Consider the following 17833-nt stretch of genomic DNA (forward strand, 5'->3'; position numbering starts at 1 on the left):
GAGTGGACACCACACAGCCAGCCAACCTGCCACCTCCTGGCTCATAAGAGGCAGGGGGAAGCAGAGGCCTAGGGCTCAGGGGCAGGACACACTTCATCTCCCCTGGGGTACCCATGTACCCCAAACACAACATCAGCAGGGCATCCCTGTAGGAGGGAGGGGCTTCTCAGAGCTGGTGGTGCTGCACTGAGAGAGCTGGCTCCCCGCCTCTTTAGCCTCAAGCTTGCCAAACCCTCTCCATGATGGGTGGGAGAGGGGTCCAACACCCCTGTCCTCCTGGCCCCCTAAGGTGCCACAGGGGAAGCTGGGTCAGAACTGCTGCAGGGGAGAGGAGGGGAAGGGAATTGGTCCAACTGATACAGGAAGCTGGCCAGTGCCTTCGGATATCAGGCCCACCAAGGCAATCCTGAGGCCTCTTCCCCAGCTGGCTGCCTCCCCTGGCATCCTTGGGTGGGGAAAGTACCCTGGTCCTGGACCCTGCCTGTCCTGGCTCTGTGTTGTCTTTTGCCTTCCTGGACCTGCCCCCGACTGAGTGTCACTGCCCCAGCCCCAACTGTGTTCCTGGGGGATGGAGGAAACAGGCCAGCTTTTTCCTGGCGGTGTTTCTCTTCCACTCCTGGGGGCACAGGGTCAAGTGAGAAGGGTGGCCAGGCCCCCAGGCACCTCCCAGCACCTGGGCGCCCAGTACCTCTGAGAGCTCAGCCTTTAAATAGGGCCGTCCTCGAGGAAGATGTCAGGAATTGGCAGTCTGGGGCTGGCAGCCGGCCTGTGGCAGGACAGGGCTGTGTCCTGAGAGCCAGCAGGCAAGGCACAGGGGCCCCTTCCCATCACCCATTCTCACTGGCAACAGCCCTGTGACCCTCAGCGCAGGTGGGGCACACCCAGGGGCCTGCACCCAGGCCAATCACATTCCTCAGCCCTGGGGGCTCAGAGGCATCTGGGGAGTCTCCAGCCTGTCCTGATGCAGGGATGGCAGTGACTGTGTGTGCGCGCGCGCGCAGACACACACACACACACACACACACGTGCAAAGGAATGGCAGCAAATGTGTGTACATGACTGTATGCACGCATGGACACACACACAGACACACACATGCAAGCACTCACTTTTCCAGCACTGAAGTCCACATGTGTGTGCACACATGTATGTCCCTTACCCATGTTAGAGGGCCTCTGTGTGCACAGGGAGCCCCTCCCAGCACTCATACCACTGCTCCCTTGGCAGCCGCCCTCATGTACCCAGCAGGCAGAAGCAGTGGTTCTCATACAGGAGTTGAGAAGCTTCTCCCTACAGACACTGGGTGGTTGCTGAAGGCATATGTGGTCCTCATGACTGGGGGGCTCCTGGCATGAAGAGGGTGGGGACAAGGGATGCTGCTTAACAGCCCATAGTGCCCAGGATGCCTCCCCACACCATGATCTGGCCCCGAAGTCAGCAGGGCTGAAAGGCAGACCTCAGTGGAAGGACCCCAGAGGCAGGAGCCATTTTTCCATCTCTGAGCTTCCTGTTTCCTCACCCTGGGGGTACTGGACCCATGAAGGGACCACTTGTCGCAGGTGGGCAAGGGTAAGACAGCTCCTCTGAGCATTGCCCAGTGGAGGACCTGGCTTTTGGCTTTGAGAACAAACCCGCCTCCACCAGCTGGGATCCCAAAGAAGGCTGCCCAGGACCTGAGCTTGGCTGGACCTAGGAGGATGGCCCTGGGCAAGACTCCACTGCCTTTCTGCTCCCTGAGGTCACTGTGACTAGCAACTCCACTCAGATCCACACACAGGGACAGATACAGCTAACTACCTGCCACAGGAGACAGAAGCATCACAGCCACATGCCCGGAAAAGGTTCCTGCCCCTTACAGTCTGGGTTGAATTGTGTCCCTTAGAAAGATAGGTCTGTGTTCCAACTCCTGGAACCTGTGAACGTGACCTTAGGAAACGGGGTCTTTGCAGGTGTGATCCAATTAAGATGAAGTGATAGTGGAATAGGGTGACCTTAAGGCAATGACTGATGTCTTTCCAAGAGAGGAGAGTCACAGAGATGGCACCACATGAAAATGAGGCAGAGACAGGGTGATGCAGCTCTAAGCCAAGGAGCCCAGGCGTGGCTGGCACCCACTAAAGCTGGAAGAGGCAGGAAGGATATTCCCCTAGAGCCTTTGCGGAGGGTGTGGCCTTGCCGACAATGCCTTGATTTCAGTCTTTGGGCTCTGGAAGCAGCCTCTGGAAGCTCACACACTGACACAACCCCTGTATGCGTGCATGCAGACACGCAGGCACGCCTGGCTAACTATGGCCTTTCTCTTCAGCAGCACTGAGTGAGCACTTCCTGTGTGGGTGCTGGGCCCTGTGCTGGGTGCTGGACCAGCAGTGAGAGGATCGGGGCTCTGACAGAGCTGGTCTTCTGGGGAGGGGTAGGGACCCAGCTGTACCCACCAGCCATCCCAAAGCACAGGTGACTGTACACACAGAGAGGATCCTGGCTCCCGGGCATGAGTGGGAAGGGACAGCCAGGTGAGGAGAGGGGTGGGATGGTGTGGGGGGAGACTGAGGCCTCCTGGGCAGGCCGGTCTAGCAGCCCCACCCCAAACACCTGGAGCCAAGGTCACACACACACACACACACACACACACACAACACCCATGCGTGCATGGGTCAGGTGAGGGCTGGGGGCTGGCTGGGGAGTTCCCTGCAGGTCCCACCAAACATTCCAGAGGACTGAGGTCAGCCCTCACAGCTCCTGTGCCTTGAGCTGTAGCCTTGGGGGGCAGCATGTAACTTGAGGCAGCCTCAAAGGGAAGGTGATCACCCAGTTCAGGCCTGGTTGGGGGATAGCTGGGGCAGGGTGAGAAGCCCCTGGAAGGATAGACTGGGGCCTGGAGGAGAGGGAGGACAGTCCAGACCTGTGCCCCCACGTGGCCAGGCCCAGGTCTAAGGACCATGCACCACAGGGCTGTGGGGACAGAGACAGGGAGCTGGCCCGGCTCAGGATGAACTGAAGCTCTCAGATCTGGGTCAGGGCCTCAGCTGAAACGGGGTTGTGTTTTGCTTTTTGTTCTGTGGCCCCCACCCCTTGGCCTTTTTCTCCATCAGTCAGGGGAAACACTTCTTTGCAGGACTGAAGGACAGTCCTTCATAGAGCTCAGTCCCCATGCCTGACTGCAGTCCCCTATTCTTTACTTCTTCTTTTATTTTGGCTGCGAATGGTCCAGGGATCAAACCCACGCCACAGCAGCGACCAAAGCCAGAGCAGGACAACGCCCTATCTTTAATCTGCTGTGCCACAAGGGAACTCCAGTGGTCCCCTTTTCAAGCCAATAATAGGGTGAACTTTGGGGGAGCAATCTGGGGAGGCGGCTAAGCCTCTAAGCCAGTTGGGGTGCTCCTGCACGATAGCTGGGGCCAGGATCAAGAAGCTGAAAAGGAGACACACCAGGTTCTCAAGCAAAGATGCAAGAGGGAGCCATGGCAGGTTCTGGAGCAGGAGAGTGGCTAAAAGGAGTCAGTGTATCTTAGCCCCGGCCAATAGACTAATGTTGTTGCCAGAGGGCAGGGCCGGGCTTTGGCTCAGTGCCAGGGTCCCGCGGGCTTCCTCGAGTCTCCGGCTGCGTCAGGATCTTGCCCGGTCCCGCGCCAGAAACCCGGAGCACTGCAAGGCGCACGCGCGCAGACACGCCCCACGGCTAGAGCGGCCTTTCAGCCCCGCCCCCGTCGTGCGCACAAGGGCGGGTCATGAGGGGCGGGGTCTGCGTCGGGGCGGGGCCGAACTTGGCTATAAAGGTGGTGGCGACGCGGCGCGCCCGGCTCCTCTCGGCGGTGGCGGCCCTGACGGAGGAGTCCGCGGTGGCGGCAGCGGCGGTGGCGGCGCTGTTCCCCGCGCGGTCCGCGCAGCGGGGTCCGGGCTGCGGCGCGTCTCGGGCGGCGGCATTGCGGCCCCGGCCCGAGCCCGACCCCGGTGAGTGCGGCCCGGTGACCCCAGCCTGGCTCCAACCCAGGCGCGGGGATCGGGCCCCACGGAGCCTCGCCGCCCTGGCCTGGGCTCCCGGCGCGCTGGCCGCGGCCACTCAACGCCCTCCTTTGTCTGCTCCCGCCCACAGGGTCCCCTTCTCGGCCGCCCCCCCGCCCACGGGCCGCCCCCCGGGCCCCTCGTCCCCTCCCCCGCTGGCGGGGCCCGGACAGAAGATGGTGCAGAAGAAAACAGCCGAACTTCAGGGCTTCCACCGTTCGTTCAAGGTGAGGGCCGGATCGGTTTGGGGGCGCCTCGGCCGTACCACTGGAGTGGCCGGTGGCAGGGCGCGGGAGCCCGACCCCAGGATCCCTCGGGAGCTCGGGGCAGCACCCCACCCCGCTCCTGGGGCTGCTTCAGCTGTGCACTGGTAGGGGTGTTCAATTGGCCGCAGTCCCGTCTCTGATATCCTGGGGCCTGTGGGTCTTTCTTCTAGGAGTCTGGCCTATGGGGATCCTTCCTATGTGTTCCCCGCAAACCCCAGCCAGGGGTATACTGGGGGGGAGGGCGTTCAGTAGGCCACACAGTTCAGTCCCTAGCGCCCTGGGGCCAGTAAGGTCTTTCCTCTGCTGCCCCCCCTCCCCCGCCTGTGGGGGCCCCTGGATTTGTGTCTCCTGAAGACCCCTGCTGAGTGTGCACTGGGGCATCTGCAGGCCACAGTCCTGACCCCAGCGTCATGGGGCCTGTGGGGTCTGTGGAGTCCTTCCTCCAGAAACCCCAGGCAGGGCTGCAGGCACCCCCACGCCCTCCTAGGTGGTCTGCAGAATGGGGCAGTGGATTGAATGCTCTCCCAGTCCTCCACCTTCCAGACACCCTAGGCCAGAGTGCTATTTCCTGTCAGAGCGGGAAGTTTCTGCTGGGGCCCCCTGGCTGTGGCCGCCAAGTCCTGGTCTCAGATGAACGAGTCTGGGGCAGGGGGAAGGGGGGCACAGGCAGGTGCTAGGCAGTGGCCCATAGGGCCCGGCCCAGGGGACGCAGTGATGTCAGCGCAGCGGCCACCCCACCTTGCTAGCTGTGTTACGTAATGGCTTCCCTGGGCAGGGACCTGTTGCCCTGTAGAGAAGGCAGGACCTAGGTGTGTGTGTTCACGCGTGCATGCATGTCCATTTGTGTGTATGTGTGCACGCGCGAATATACCTACAGGCAAACTGCACACCACGGTGGGAGGAGCAAGCCGAGACTGGGTTAAAATTCCCAGGCCTGTCCAGCCAGCGTCCTGGGCCAGCGCCCCACCCCTGCCCACACTCCTGTCATCCTCGCTTCTACCCCCGGGGCAGACACAGCCTTGGCATGTCCAAATGTTCAGGGCTGGGCAAGAGGAGCAGGATGGACTTGAGATGTCACTGGCGGTGGTCTGAGCCCTCCCAGGGCTGGGCTTGAGCCTAGATGGGGTCAGCGTGTGGGGCCAGCACAGTGGCCAAAGCAAAGTCGAACTCTCTGGATGGTTCCAGCCACCTCCTGCCAAGGCCTGCTGACTAGAAACCCGCAGCCAGCTCTAGGCCTGGCCTGTCCACACTGCCTTGTACTACAGCTGGCTGGCATCTGCAGGGTGCCAGATAGCCCTGCTTTGAGGTGGCACTGTGGGAGTCCTGAGGGAGTTGGGGGGATACTGGATAGGAGCCCTGGCTCTGAGGTGGCCCTCTGAGTGGCCATGCTAGGAGGCTTCTTCTATTGCACTAGACTGTTTCCTTGGGCTGGGGCACCTCCCTCAGCCTGGCAGCAGGGCAGCAGATAGACAAATCTGCTAGGTGTCTCTGACACATTTTCCCCATTTTAAGATGAGGAAGTGGGAGTTCCCTGGTGGTTCAGCAGGTTAAGGATCCGGCATTGTCACTGCTGTAGTGTAGGTTCAGTCCCTGGCCCGGGAACTTCCACCTGCTGAGGGTGCCCCCCTCCCCCGCAAAAAATGGGAAAGTGGAGGCTTAGAAATAGTGGGGATTTGTCTTTGGTTCCCCTTGCACTTGGTGACAGGGACACAGGAACTGGCCATGCCTGGTGTCTCTTCACCTTGGTGGCTCAGCCACGCTTCCTCTCCAGGGTCCAGCTCTTTGAGTTGGAGGCAGTGACAGGACCTGGAGCCCCTGTTAGGCCCTTGTGCTCGTACATGGTCCCACAAGTTGGGGGTGGCTTCCTCCCGAGTCACCTGTGGGTGCTTCAGGCCCAGGCTGATGTCACTAGGCTGAGGTGAGAAGCTGGTGAGTGCTACCGCTTGCCTGAGCAGCACGTCCAGCCTCCCTCCTAGTCACCCCCATGTTGGCTTCCTGTGGCTGCACCTCTCAGTGGAAGGACCTGTGTGCCTGACTCCCTGTGGGTGCCAACCCCTGGGTGCCGACCCCCTTGCAGTCAGGCAGGGCCAGCTGCTGGAGCCCTTGCAGGGACTGGCTGGAGCCCCTCCTCCCTCCCCTCCCCTCCAGCCAGGCCTCCTAGCAACTATCTGCAGGGCGGGTGGGGAGGCTGGAGGGCCCACGCCTGTTTTCCAGCCGCTCCCTCTGACCTCTGCCTGCCCCTCTGCTGCTGGACTGGCTTCCGGGCCTCCCATCTACAGGAATTTGGCCAGGCCCCTTCTGCCGGTGGGCCCCTGGGTGTCTCTTGTGGCTCTCCTGGAACTCCTTTTCTGCCAGATGACTCCCCTGCCAGAGCCCTGGTTCCAGTTGTCCCAAGGCACAGAGAGGGTCAGGGGCTGGGTCCACATCATCCAGCATCAGCACTGGCACCACTTGCTACATGGAGAGGCCCCGCACACACGCTTGAAGCCCTGGCACCTGGTCTGCCAGAATGGGGGAACCTGGTAGGGTCTCAGAGTTCCAGCCTTAAGGCCTCATTCTCATGCCCTGCTGGGGCTGCCAGTCCTCATGTGTTTATCAGGTTGTGTTATGTTCAGAGGAACCCCGGCTGCCTTTATTCACTCCCCCGGGCACTCCCCCAGTCTTGGGGCCCCTCCCCAACATTGCTCTTTTCTTAGCTGGGCACTGGGGCCTGTGAGGGGCTCCCTCCTGGGGTGTGTGGGGTGGATGGGGCAGGGCAGGGAGTGGCCCAGTGTGGGCCAGGAGAGGAGGCAGTTGCTTCAGGATGCACAGAGCTGGGGGGCTGGGGCCATCGCAGGCAGTGTCAGGAGCAGAGGTGGGGTGGTGAGAATCGTCCCGTGCAAAAGGTGCAGTGGGGACAAGGGAACAACGTGAAGTAAAGAGGGCAGTGGTGCCCCCTTTCACAGAGGGGAAACTGAGGCCAGGGGCTGTGGGAGAGCAGGCAGGGCTGCCTAGTTGGGAGCCCTGCCTGGGTAGCTAGTGACTCACTCGCTCGCCCTAACTCCCTGATGCCTTTGATCCCTGCGCCCGCACAGGATCGCCAGGCTGTGGGGCTGGCCCCATCCTGCAGGTGAGCAAACTGAGCTTCAAGGCATGGCTTGGGCCCCACGGTGACTCAGCCCTGTTCTAGGAGGCAAGCATCCCCTGGCCGCCTGCATCTGGCTTCTTCCCACCCCACATCCACTCTCAGAGGCCCCAAGGGCCCTGGGCTGAAGGTGAAAGGTCCATTTCCTTGTGGTCACGCTGAGCCAGGCTTTCTGGCCTGCAGCATGTGGACATGGGGTCGGGTCAGGGGCATGCTTGGGCCAGGGCCGGGGCCTGAGCTCTCTCTGGTCCTCTTCTGTAGGGGCAGAATCCTTTCGAGCTGGCTTTCTCCCTAGACCAGGCCCACCACGGGGAGACGGACTTGAGCCTGGAGTGCCCAGCCCGCCCTGGTAAGGGGTTGGAAGGGAGGGTGCGCCTCCTGCAGTAAGTGGGGGCAGGGGCCACCTCCTGTGCCAGGTCAGCCTCACCCCCAGGTCTCCCTACACAGATATGCCCTCGAGCCAGCCCATCGACATCCCTGATGCCAAGAAGAGGGGCAAGAAGAAGAAGAGGTGCCGAGCCACTGACAGTTTTTCTGGCAGGTTTGAAGGTGAGTGTGGCCAATGGGGGCAAGGTGTGGGGCAGATGGTGGCCAGGACGGCTCTCACTGCCCCCTGCCCCTGCTTTGGCAGATGTCTACCAGCTGCAGGAGGACGTTCTTGGGGAGGGTGCCCACGCCCGCGTGCAGACCTGTGTCAACCTCATCACCAATCAGGAGTATGCCGTCAAGGTGAGCTGGCCCCCGGCATGTGGGCAGCTCCCCCGCCTCTCCCTGGCAGTGGCTGGGATCTGGCGCAGGCCACCCATGGCGGGAGGAGGGGAGCTGGCATTTGAGCTGGGGGACTGGCAGCTGGGGAAAACCAGTGTCTAAAAATGGCCCCAAGGCCGGTGACTCAGGCCACCCCTGGGAATCCAGGTCAGCCTGGGCTGAGCCCCCAAGTCCAAGTGGGAAGTGACCACAAGGGGCGGGGCGGGGGGCTGTGCATGTGGCCAAAGATCTGGTGTCAGAGAGGCCTCCAGGAACTGGGGGCTTCAGGCAGAGCCAGTGCTCACTTGCTGGGTCACACAGGCCAGGCCTTATGTTGGTTACAGAGATGGAAAGGCAGTGCCATACTTAAGCCCAGGGGAGCTGGGCATAAGGGAGATGGGGTCAGGCCCAGGAGAACCTCCTGCACACCTGTGCTGCCCCTGACCCAGGGTGTGGCTGCGAAGTCTGTGTTGCCTGGCCAAGCGTCAGACTCCACGTTCTGAGATGCCTTCCAGGCCTCCCTCGTGACCGTGTCTCAGGGCTGGGTGGGGTCCCAGGAGGCTGGACGTCCAGGAAGGAGGGCCAGGTACTCCCTGGCAAGCAGGCCTGGCTGGATGCCTCGGGTCCTGGAGGAAGTGTAATGACTGGGGTGGCTGTGGTTCCTGTGCCCTGGGAGTTCCTGGGTAGGGTGGGCAGTGAAGAACTGGACATCTGGCATCGAGCAGGTACCACAATAGGTGTTCTCCTGGGCCCCTTCCATCCAAAGGGTCCTACTGGGCAGCCTGGCCTCTGTCACTCTGAGGCTCGGTGGGGTTGGGTTTTACTGTGTGTGACCTCCCAGAAGGCTGTGTGCCTCCAAAGAGGCACCACTGTCTCCTCTGTGAAGTGGCCACATTCCCACGGAACGGGATGAGGGTCAGTTAACACCAGAAGGGTGCACTGGTGGCACTGTCTCAAGGAGCCCCAGAATCTGGTGGCTCTGCTCCTCTGTGGGACAGGTGTATTTGTCACTAGACAGGCAGGACAGTGCTTAGAGTGGCCCAGCCCTGGTGGCCAGTGGACATACCTGCCTGCCTGCTGCTGGAGCCTAGCTTGAGGAACACCCCACATCCCTTCCCCCAAGCTGCTGGTGGGCAGGGACCTCTGGGCCTGATGGTGACCTAGCCTACCCCCAACTCAGTGAGAGAGGCCCAGGCTCCAACCTGGGAGGAGCTCCCCATGGGTGTCGGGGCCCCGACACTGGGAGAGCGCTGGCAGCACCTTCCGACCTCACCTCTCTGTGAGTGGAGTGTCTGGGGGAGCCCCAGGGGCGGGCCCAGAACCCTCTGGTCCTTAGAGCTCCTGGGTGTCAGGGAAAAGTGAAGGCAGAGGCGTGGGCTGGTTTCTTGATGCTCTGGGATCCCAGGAGGCTGAGCCTGCCCATGGGCAGTAGGGCCAGGCTGAGCCGACCTGAAACAAACTTGGGCTCACAGGACCAGGGCCATCTGCCCAGACTAGCGTGGGACCTGGGGGCAAGATTGGTGCCCAGGCAAGTGGGCTGGTAGCCAAGTGCCCCCAGGCCCCTCCAGTTCCTTGGGTGGTGTGTGAACCAACCTGCCTGGTGGTCACCACCCTCCTAGACAGGGAGGAACCTGCTGCCCTGAAGGGATAGTTTTTGTTTGTTTGTTTTGTTTTGTTTTGGTTTGGTTTTTTTATCTTTTTGCCTTTTCTAGGGCCACTCCTGCGGCATATGGAGGTTACTAGGCTAGAGGTCTAATCGGAGCTGTAGCCACCGGCCTACACCAGACAGCAACACCAGATCTGAGCCGTGTCTGCAGCCTCCACCACAGCTCACAGCAACGCTGGATCCTTAACCCACTGAGCAGGACCAGGGAACGAACCTGCGACCTCATGGTTCCTAGTCAGATTCGTTAACCACTGCGCCACCACGGGAACTCCAAGGGGTATTTTTGCAGGGGTTCCAGGTCCCAAATGTGCCCCAAGGCTTGTCCGGGTCAGGGGGTAGTAAGCTGGCCGGCTCCACCTCCCTGCTTTCCCTATCCCCTCACCCCTCCTCAGATGCCTCTGGGAAACACATTGCCCCCAGTTGGTGCTGACACCACAGTTTTGACTTCCAGTAAATTCTGGGCCCCCATAGGCACGCTCTGCTTTCAGAGTCTAATGAGTGTCAGGCATGGCACAGGAGAAGTTTCTGGCGGGGCCCTCGGGCTGTGGGGGGCCCTGATGATCCAGTTGGTGAATCTCTCCCTCCCCCCACGCCATTTCAGATCATTGAGAAGCAGCCGGGCCACATTCGGAGTAGGGTTTTCCGGGAGGTGGAGATGTTGTATCAGTGCCAGGGACACAGGTAATGTGACCTCCCCTCGCCACAGCACTGGTCCCCAAGCCATCTCTCAGTGGCCTGAACACCTCATCACCCCCACTGTGTGCCAGGCCCAGTGCCAGGTGCTGTGGGTGGGCCTAGCGGCAGGCAGGCTGACAGTCCAAGGTGGGCAGGGTGGAAGCAGGCCCATGGCCCCAGGCTCAGGCTTCCTGAGTGGGGTGGGGTGGGGTGGGTTTCAGGGGGTAGAGAAGGAGGGCCCCTCCTGGGCTGGGCTGTGGGTGACAGGGGCCTGGGGAAGACTCACTCTTCCTCTGCCTCTCTGCCCCCCACACCAGGAACGTTCTGGAGCTGATTGAGTTCTTTGAGGAGGAGGACCGCTTCTACCTGGTGTTTGAGAAGATGCGGGGCGGTATGTGGGGCCTATGGGACATTTCAGTTGGGTCCTAATGGGCTGGAGGCTCAGTGCCACCAGGGAGAGCCTTTTGGGGGAGAGGGGGAGCTGCACAGCACAGGGGCTTTGTGGAGTCCACACGCCAGCTCACGCTGGAGGACTTGGGGCCCAAGGAGGCCAGAGTAGTGGCTTCTCTGCCAGGGTGGGGTGGGTGCTGGGCATTGGGCAGTGGAGGTGATCCCTCTGTGTTCTGCTCTGTGGCTTGGCCCCAGGCTCCATCCTGAGCCACATCCACAAGCGGCGGCACTTCAATGAGCTGGAAGCCAGTGTGGTGGTGCAGGATGTGGCCAGCGCCCTGGACTTTCTACACAACAAAGGTGAGCGGCCTGCCCCAGGGGTCCCTGAGTGTCCAGCCTTGCTCCCAGTCCACCTGTGCAGGACTCCTGGAAGGCATGCCCACTTGCCCCTGACATTCCCTCGTGGTTCCTGGTTCTCCTTGCAGGGATCGCCCACAGGGATCTAAAGCCGGAAAACATCCTCTGTGAGCACCCCAACCAGGTGAGTGGCGCCTGGGGGTGGGGATGGCTTTCCTTTCCCCAGAGGGTGGGGCCGCTACCCACACTGCCCCGTGCCACCCTTCCCAGGTCTCCCCTGTGAAGATCTGCGACTTTGACCTGGGCAGTGGCATCAAACTCAACGGGGACTGCTCCCCCATTTCCACCCCGGAGCTGCTCACACCGGTAAGGGCCTGCGGAGTCAGGGTGCTCCGAGTGGGGCTGGGAGGAGTAGGTGTTGACAGGGGCCAAACGACTGAAATGGCCCCAGATCTAGTCCCAGGCTGTGATTGCGTAACCTGAAGGTGTGGAGCCTGTTTGGCTGCTTGGGCCTTGGAGCTGGGCTTCCGCTTAGCAACAGCGGCTGATTGGCCCAGGGGGTGCGGCTGGGCGGGGCCGCGGTCAGGCTCTTTGGGGCTGGGCGGGCTGCCATCACCTGTTGATTGGGCGGGGGCAGAGGGTTGGGGCGGGGCTGACCCAGCAGCAGCCTCTAATTGGCCGGTAGGCGGGCCCCCTCGGCAGCCTCTGATTGGTCTGGCGGGGCTGTCTGGCTGCGGTCTCAGGGAAGTCCCAGTTGTGGACGCTGCTTCCCGCCGCTTCCCACCCCCGCCGGGCCCTAATGCCCCACCCTGCCCCCCGCCCGCAGTGCGGTTCCGCTGAGTACATGGCCCCGGAGGTGGTGGAGGCCTTCAGCGAGGAAGCCAGCATCTACGACAAGCGCTGCGACCTCTGGAGCCTGGGCGTCATCCTCTACATACTGCTTAGCGGCTACCCGCCCTTCGTGGGCCACTGCGGCAGCGACTGCGGCTGGGACCGCGGAGAGGCCTGCCCTGCCTGCCAGGTGCGAGTAGGGGCCTCCCGTGCACCCCTCACCCGAGCACCCCACCAGGCCTGCCAAGGCAGGCACACGCGTGCACTCGCGCTCACACACTCTGGGACCTGGACTGTAAACTCCCACCTCTGCCTGCCCAGTGCACCCCAAAGGCCTCGTCCATGCAGAGAGCTACCCCTCACCTTGGTGGACCTAGACCGAGCATCCCCCAGGACTGTCCAGTGCACCCCAAGGCCGGCCTGTGGACGTCCACACTTACACCCACCCAAGGCCCTGCTGGGTGTACCCCTTGAGAGTCCTTTAGGGCTTGGCCTCTAACCACTGATGACATCCATAGGGCAGTGCCTGCCTGGCCTTCCTGGGTTCCCAGAGACTCTTTGGGTTCCCCACCCCCCTGGAGAAAGCAGTTGGGTCAGGGAGTTGAAGTAGGAGTGAGGCCTATGATTTGGGGTGATCAGGTTCTAGCCTCTATGCACTGTAGGCGGCTCAGGGTTCACGGCCCAGTGACCCCAAAATCTGGCTTGTAAATTGGTCTCCATTTGGGCAGAACCTACCGAGTTCCTCCCTGAAGCCACTCTGGTCCAGCCTACCAGCCATTTCCAGACCACTGGGTCCTTGCCTTCCTTGGCCCCCCAGAACTACTGGTCTTGCTGGCTGATCTCAGGGCACTTTTCAGCCCTCTGTCCATCCTGCTGTATTGGGGGGTTGCAGCCAGGGCCCTTTTCCCTGGGCCCAGGTCATACTCAATGTGGTGGATTGTGGGGGCCCTGATGGAAGTGTCACTCACTTCCTGTGTTCCCGTGCAGTGCTCCTCCGGGTCCAGGCTTGCCCATTAAGCAGTTCTGGCCTCCACCCTTGCTGGCTGAAATGACCCCTCTCTCCTGTGTCCTCTCCAGAACATGCTGTTTGAGAGCATTCAGGAGGGTAAGTACGAGTTTCCTGAGAAGGACTGGGCCCACATCTCCTTCGCTGCCAAAGACCTCATCTCGAAGCTCCTCGTCCGTGATGCCAAGCGGAGGCTGAGCGCTGCCCAAGTCCTGCAGCATCCCTGGGTGCAGGGGGTGAGTCTCCAGCTGCATCCCCTGGGAGGCGTGGGAGGCCACTCACCTCCATCCAGCCTCTGTGGATGGGCAAGGGTACTAGAACCTTCAGCAGCCCAGCATCAAGACCCCTGCCCTGACTGGGCCAGGGGACTGCAGGAGTTACTTCTTAGCTATTTGCCAGGCCCTGTGTCCTGGAGGCACTGGGGCCTCTTCAGGCCTCAAACAGCATGAAGCTGAGGTCAGCCAGGTAGCAGGGTGGGCAGCAAGCCAGGGTAGATCCATGCCCTGCTAACCCTGTCCAGAGATTTGTCCCCACCAATCCAAGAAAAGATGTTTCTTCTGCCCAGTGGGTGCCTCCCAGATGGGCTGCCATCCCAGGCAGGGAGGCCAGCAGGGCAGGGGCCTTACCCAAAAGTACAAGCTGGCACTAGGGCCCCACTGTCAAGGCGGATGGGCTGGTGGAAGGGGTTCCCAACCCCTTTCCGCAGCTGGGAACCATCTGGAGGGAGTGGCTTTGGTGAGACTCAGGCCCCGCCCACTAGGGCGGGGCTCCTGCTGCGCCTCCCTTCCCCCCAGCCTGGCTCAGTTCCGGGGCAGGTGCAGGGCTTTAACTCTTGCCCCTCTCACAGACCGCTGGGCGCCCCAGAGGGCGGGCCAGGCTCTGCTATTCAGACTGCCCTTTCTTTTCTCCTTGCAGTGCGCCCCAGAGAACACGCTGCCCACGCCCATGGTCCTGCAGAGGTAAGGCCCGTGTGGGAAACCCCGGGTCCAGGAGGGGGCGCCACATGTGAAGATGTTTAAAGAAGACAGAAAAAAAAAACTTAAGTCGTGTGGCGAGAAGCTCTTCAAGTGCTTGGGTGTCCTTGTACTGGGTGACGGATTTGGGACCTTAGCAGAGGTTCTAGACCCCTTCCCCCAGCGGCCAGGGTCTCTTGGGGCCCCGCTCCCAAGGAACTGCACAGACCCCAGGGCTCCCGAGGGAAGCAGGGGGACGGTGGCTACCTCCCTCTATTTGGTGACCCATCCCCACGCCCGCCCCCGCTGTCCCCAGGAACAGCTGTGCCAAAGACCTTACCTCGTTCGCAGCCGAGGCCATTGCCATGAACCGGCAGCTGGCCCAGCGAGAAGAGGACGCGGCCGAGGAGGCGGGGCAGGACCAGCCCGTGGTCATCCGAGCTACCTCACGCTGCCTGCAGCTCTCCCCGCCCTCCCAGTCCAAGTTGGCCCAGCGGCGGCAGCGTGCCAGCCTGTCCGCCGCTCCCGTGGTCCTGGTGGGAGAGCACGCGTGACCCCCTCCTTCCCTCTGTACATAGGCCGCCCCACCCCCTTCAGATCTAAAGATTTTTTTAAGCTATTGCCTGCGGGTGACCAGCGGGCTGCCCGCCCCCCATCTGGCTTCCTAGGCGCTAAGCTCAGCTCCGGGGGGTCTTTTTATATAAGGTTTCTGCTGTTGGGTTTTTTTTCTTTTTTTCTGTTCCCTTTCTTTAAAAAAAGATTTTTTCCCCCCTCTTAACGGTGTTAAAAGCAAAGCGGGCGCCGGGGAGGAGAACGGAGGGCGTGCGGCTGGGTGGGCCCCCTCCCGCCGCCCCGGCCCCAGATGCGCCCGGTACTGTGAAGGCCCCTCCCCGCCGCCCGCGTGACTCAGGAGAGGAGGGCGCGGCGTCTTCCCGGGCGGGCGAGCGGGAGCCGGACCGCGCGTCCCCCTCCCCACGCTCACAGTATTTTCAGGGACGGGTCGCCCCCCACCTCCCTTGACGAGACGGTAGCTTCTTCCCTCCCCACAGACACCCTGGGAGCGGGGCGGGGGCAGGGGCTTCTCAGGTCTCTGTCGTAAAAGGGGGACCTGGGGGCGGGCGGGGTGGCTCCGCCCACTGGACCCCCTGCTAACTGACAATCCGGGCTCCCTCGGATCCTGACCTTAAGCTGCAAATGACCGGGGCCCTTAGCCCCCCCGGGGACAGTCCACCCGGGAGAGTGGCGCTAGAGGAGGTGGGGGGGCCAGACAGGCGGCCGTCAGCCAACGGGGGGGTCCCGCGGACCCCCTCCACCCGGGCACCCGAGTGCCTTTTCTCAGGGCTCAGTCTGATCATGGCCACGTCACGCCCGGTCGCTCCCCGGCTCTGGCGTGGAAGCTCTGTCGGCCCCCTACTCCGGGCGTCTCAGAATCCCCCGACCCCCAAGGGCGGTGTCTCTGCCCCGCCCGCCTTCAGGAAAGGCCGCGGCCGCCACGCCCCCTCCGCCCGCGCCAGAGTCAGAAGTCGCGTGACCCGCGGGGCCGGGGAGACTCTGACGCCCTGCGCCCTCGGGTGGGACACTATGCAATCCAGGCTTTCTTTTTTACCGCACACGTGCTTCTGCCAGCGGGGCGCCCCGCGGCCGTCTGGCTTCTAGCTGTTCGCCCATTTCCTTAGTTTCTTAAGACAGCGGTTCGCTTCCCTTCCCTGTTGAAAAATACTTGAATGTGGGGGGGGAGGGGTGGCTCGGGTGCGGTCTCTGCGGCCCTCTCAGCCTCGTAGATTGTCGCAGTCCGTGGTGGCTGGTGGGGGGCCGCCGCCCCCGCCCGCCCGGATCTGTGGACTGGCCTTTCCAAAGACTGGGGGTGGGGAGGCCACCCCCCATCATTTCTCGCCCATCAGTGATTCCACGTTTTGCAATTTTGGGGATTCTGCCTTTTTGTAAAAAAAAAAACAAATGGATTCTCCCGCAGCCGGCGCCATGGCCATTTTACTAGGGAAAGCTGAGCTGTGAGCAGCTTTTTTTTTTTTTTTTTCCTTCAAAGGTGGGACAGCCACTTCCTCCCCCCTGTCATCGACAGCGCGGCCCGGAGGACTGGTCAGAACCGTTACTGTGAATGAGCAACCTGGTCCCAGGCTGCTCTGGCGCTGGGGGAAGGGGGAATAGCAGTGTTTCAATGTTAAGATGTGTAAAAAAGACAAAAAAAAAACAACTTTTTTTTAAAGTGGGGGAAAAAACATCCAAGCACTTTAACTCCACTGTACCAGGTGAACTGATACAGCTCAGAAGTTTTCCTTGACACCAACTGTCAATGCCGGAATTTTATATTCTGTTTTGTAAGGATTTAATAAAAGTCATAAAAACTAGTTTGCGCGCGCACCCCCTGGTTTTCTGTTGCCCTGTAACTGCTCGGCTCTGCTCCGGGACACCTGGGTCGGTCATCCACAGGTGGGGGCTGGTCCGAGGGCAAGGCTGGCACATGGTCCCCCGTGCGGTTTGGGCTTCCTCACAACAGAGGGTAGATCGAGAGGCCTGGCTGTGGGAGCTCTCCTGTGTCACCCCACAACCAAGGTTAGGTGGGGTAAAGCATGCTGTTGTTGCAGATCCAAGGGGAAGCAGGAAACCAGCTTTTGGTGGGGGAGGGGCACCCCTAGACAATGCAACTTAATTCAGTAAACCCCAGTAATTCAAACCTCCCCCTCCTGGCTGGCTCTCCTCCCTCTGTAGACTTAATCCCCTCAGCCATGATTACATTCTTACTGTATGCAGGTCTCTGCTGGGCAGCCCAGGGCCAACTTCTGATCCTGGGAGGTTGGGGGAAGGGAGAGGAAGTGGAACAGGGAAGACTTCCTGGAGGCAGGAGACAAAAGGGGGCAGTGAAGTTCAGTTGTTAAGGGCAGCAGCAGGGTCTGGAATCCCAGCCCCTTTCCAGACTGCCATGCTTGTCAGTTTCGTCTTCTGACAAGCAGGGATCTGAGAGAAACCAGGTGAGGCAAGAAAGTTGCATGGTGAGAAGATCAAGAGACAAATGATGTCACCCCTACAGGGCCTGGGGTGGGGAGCAGGCTGGTCAGGGGTGGGCCGGTCAAGGCTTGGTCCCTGGAATCTCTGTGTCTGTTTCTCTCAGTGAACATCAGGTCCTCAAGGCCCATCCACATTGCAGTGAACGTGGTGTCTCTCTCTTTTTCCTGACCGAGTGATGCTCCATTGTACGGACCACATTGTATTTATCCATCATCCACAGAGGGAGGCTGAGTTTCCCACTTTTGGGTGCTGTGAGTCGTGCTGCTGTGAATGTCTGTGTACCTTTGTCTGGATGTTTTACTACCCCTGGGTGGACACACGTAGAAGGAATGTGAGCAGGGCACAGACCCCCATTGGATGTCATTTTTGGTAGGACTTCTTGCCGCCACGTGGAGTGTGGGCTTGGGGCCCAGAGGACCAAGTGAGCCATTGTCACCCTTGCAGGCAGCCCAGTGAGGGTGATGGCTGGGAGGCCACAGAACAGACAGGTGCTGGCCAGTGAGGAGGTACCTTCCAGTGCCTGGAAACAGCCTGCACGTTGCCAAGGTGGGGCTTGGGGGGCAGGGGTGCTCTGGACTGTCAGGAAGGACTCCTGGCAAGACTTAGGCACCAGGATCCCCATCCAGGTTAGGACCCCAGGCTTGGCAGGTGGGACACCCTCCCCCTCCTAGCACTTCAGAAAGAATCTTCAGGGACACCAAGTAGCTGGGCCCTGCGCCCTAGTGCCCTCCTCTCAAAGCCTGCAGTGACCCCACCTGGTCCCCCCACATGCCCCATCTCAATGCCTCTGGG

At 61.2% G+C, this 17833-nt stretch overlaps 1 protein-coding gene across 6 annotated transcripts; it reads left to right on the forward strand.

Annotated features, from left to right (window-relative positions):
- The first annotated feature begins 3798 nt into the window (after positions 1–3798).
- Positions 3799–16383, forward strand: MKNK2 (MAPK interacting serine/threonine kinase 2). 6 transcript variants are annotated; one of them, XM_021084207.2, is made up of 15 exons: positions 3799–3951; positions 4094–4229; positions 7343–7377; positions 7654–7741; positions 7840–7941; positions 8024–8121; positions 10407–10486; positions 10798–10871; positions 11126–11230; positions 11356–11411; positions 11498–11593; positions 12054–12248; positions 13136–13300; positions 13980–14023; positions 14334–16383. In XM_021084207.2, exons 5-15 carry the CDS (start codon positions 7842–7844, stop codon positions 14569–14571), a joined length of 1251 nt encoding a protein of 416 aa, XP_020939866.1. In that variant the 5' UTR covers positions 3799–3951; positions 4094–4229; positions 7343–7377; positions 7654–7741; positions 7840–7841; the 3' UTR covers positions 14572–16383. The 6 variants fall into 6 exon arrangements, with proteins under 6 accessions (XP_020939866.1, XP_020939864.2, XP_084869634.1 ...); XM_021084205.2 differs by having other exon boundaries at positions 14369–16383; XM_085013508.1 differs by having other exon boundaries at positions 16062–16383.
- Positions 16384–17833: the final 1450 nt, after the last annotated feature.

The sequence above is a fragment of the Sus scrofa genome, chromosome 2 (assembly GCF_054392235.1).
Source record: "Sus scrofa isolate SSC_HxYL_T2T_F1_AM1 chromosome 2, Sscrofa_HxYL_maternal_Yorkshire_Landrace_v2.0, whole genome shotgun sequence".
In the NCBI taxonomy this organism is placed as follows: Eukaryota; Metazoa; Chordata; class Mammalia; order Artiodactyla; family Suidae; genus Sus; species Sus scrofa.

What these genes read in the sequence shown, in the direction of transcription:
- MKNK2 (XM_021084204.2), top strand. Translation starts at nt 4,179, where the DNA reads ATGGTGCAGAAGAAAACAGCCGAACTTCAGGGCTTCCACCGTTCGTTC. An exon ending in GGAGTGCCCAGCCCGCCCTG is followed by an intron (nt 7,742 to 7,839) that starts GTAAGGGGTTGG and finishes CTCCCTACACAG; the next exon opens with ATATGCCCTCGAGCCAGCCC. An exon ending in TTTTTCTGGCAGGTTTGAAG is followed by an intron (nt 7,942 to 8,023) that starts GTGAGTGTGGCC and finishes CTGCTTTGGCAG; the next exon opens with ATGTCTACCAGCTGCAGGAG.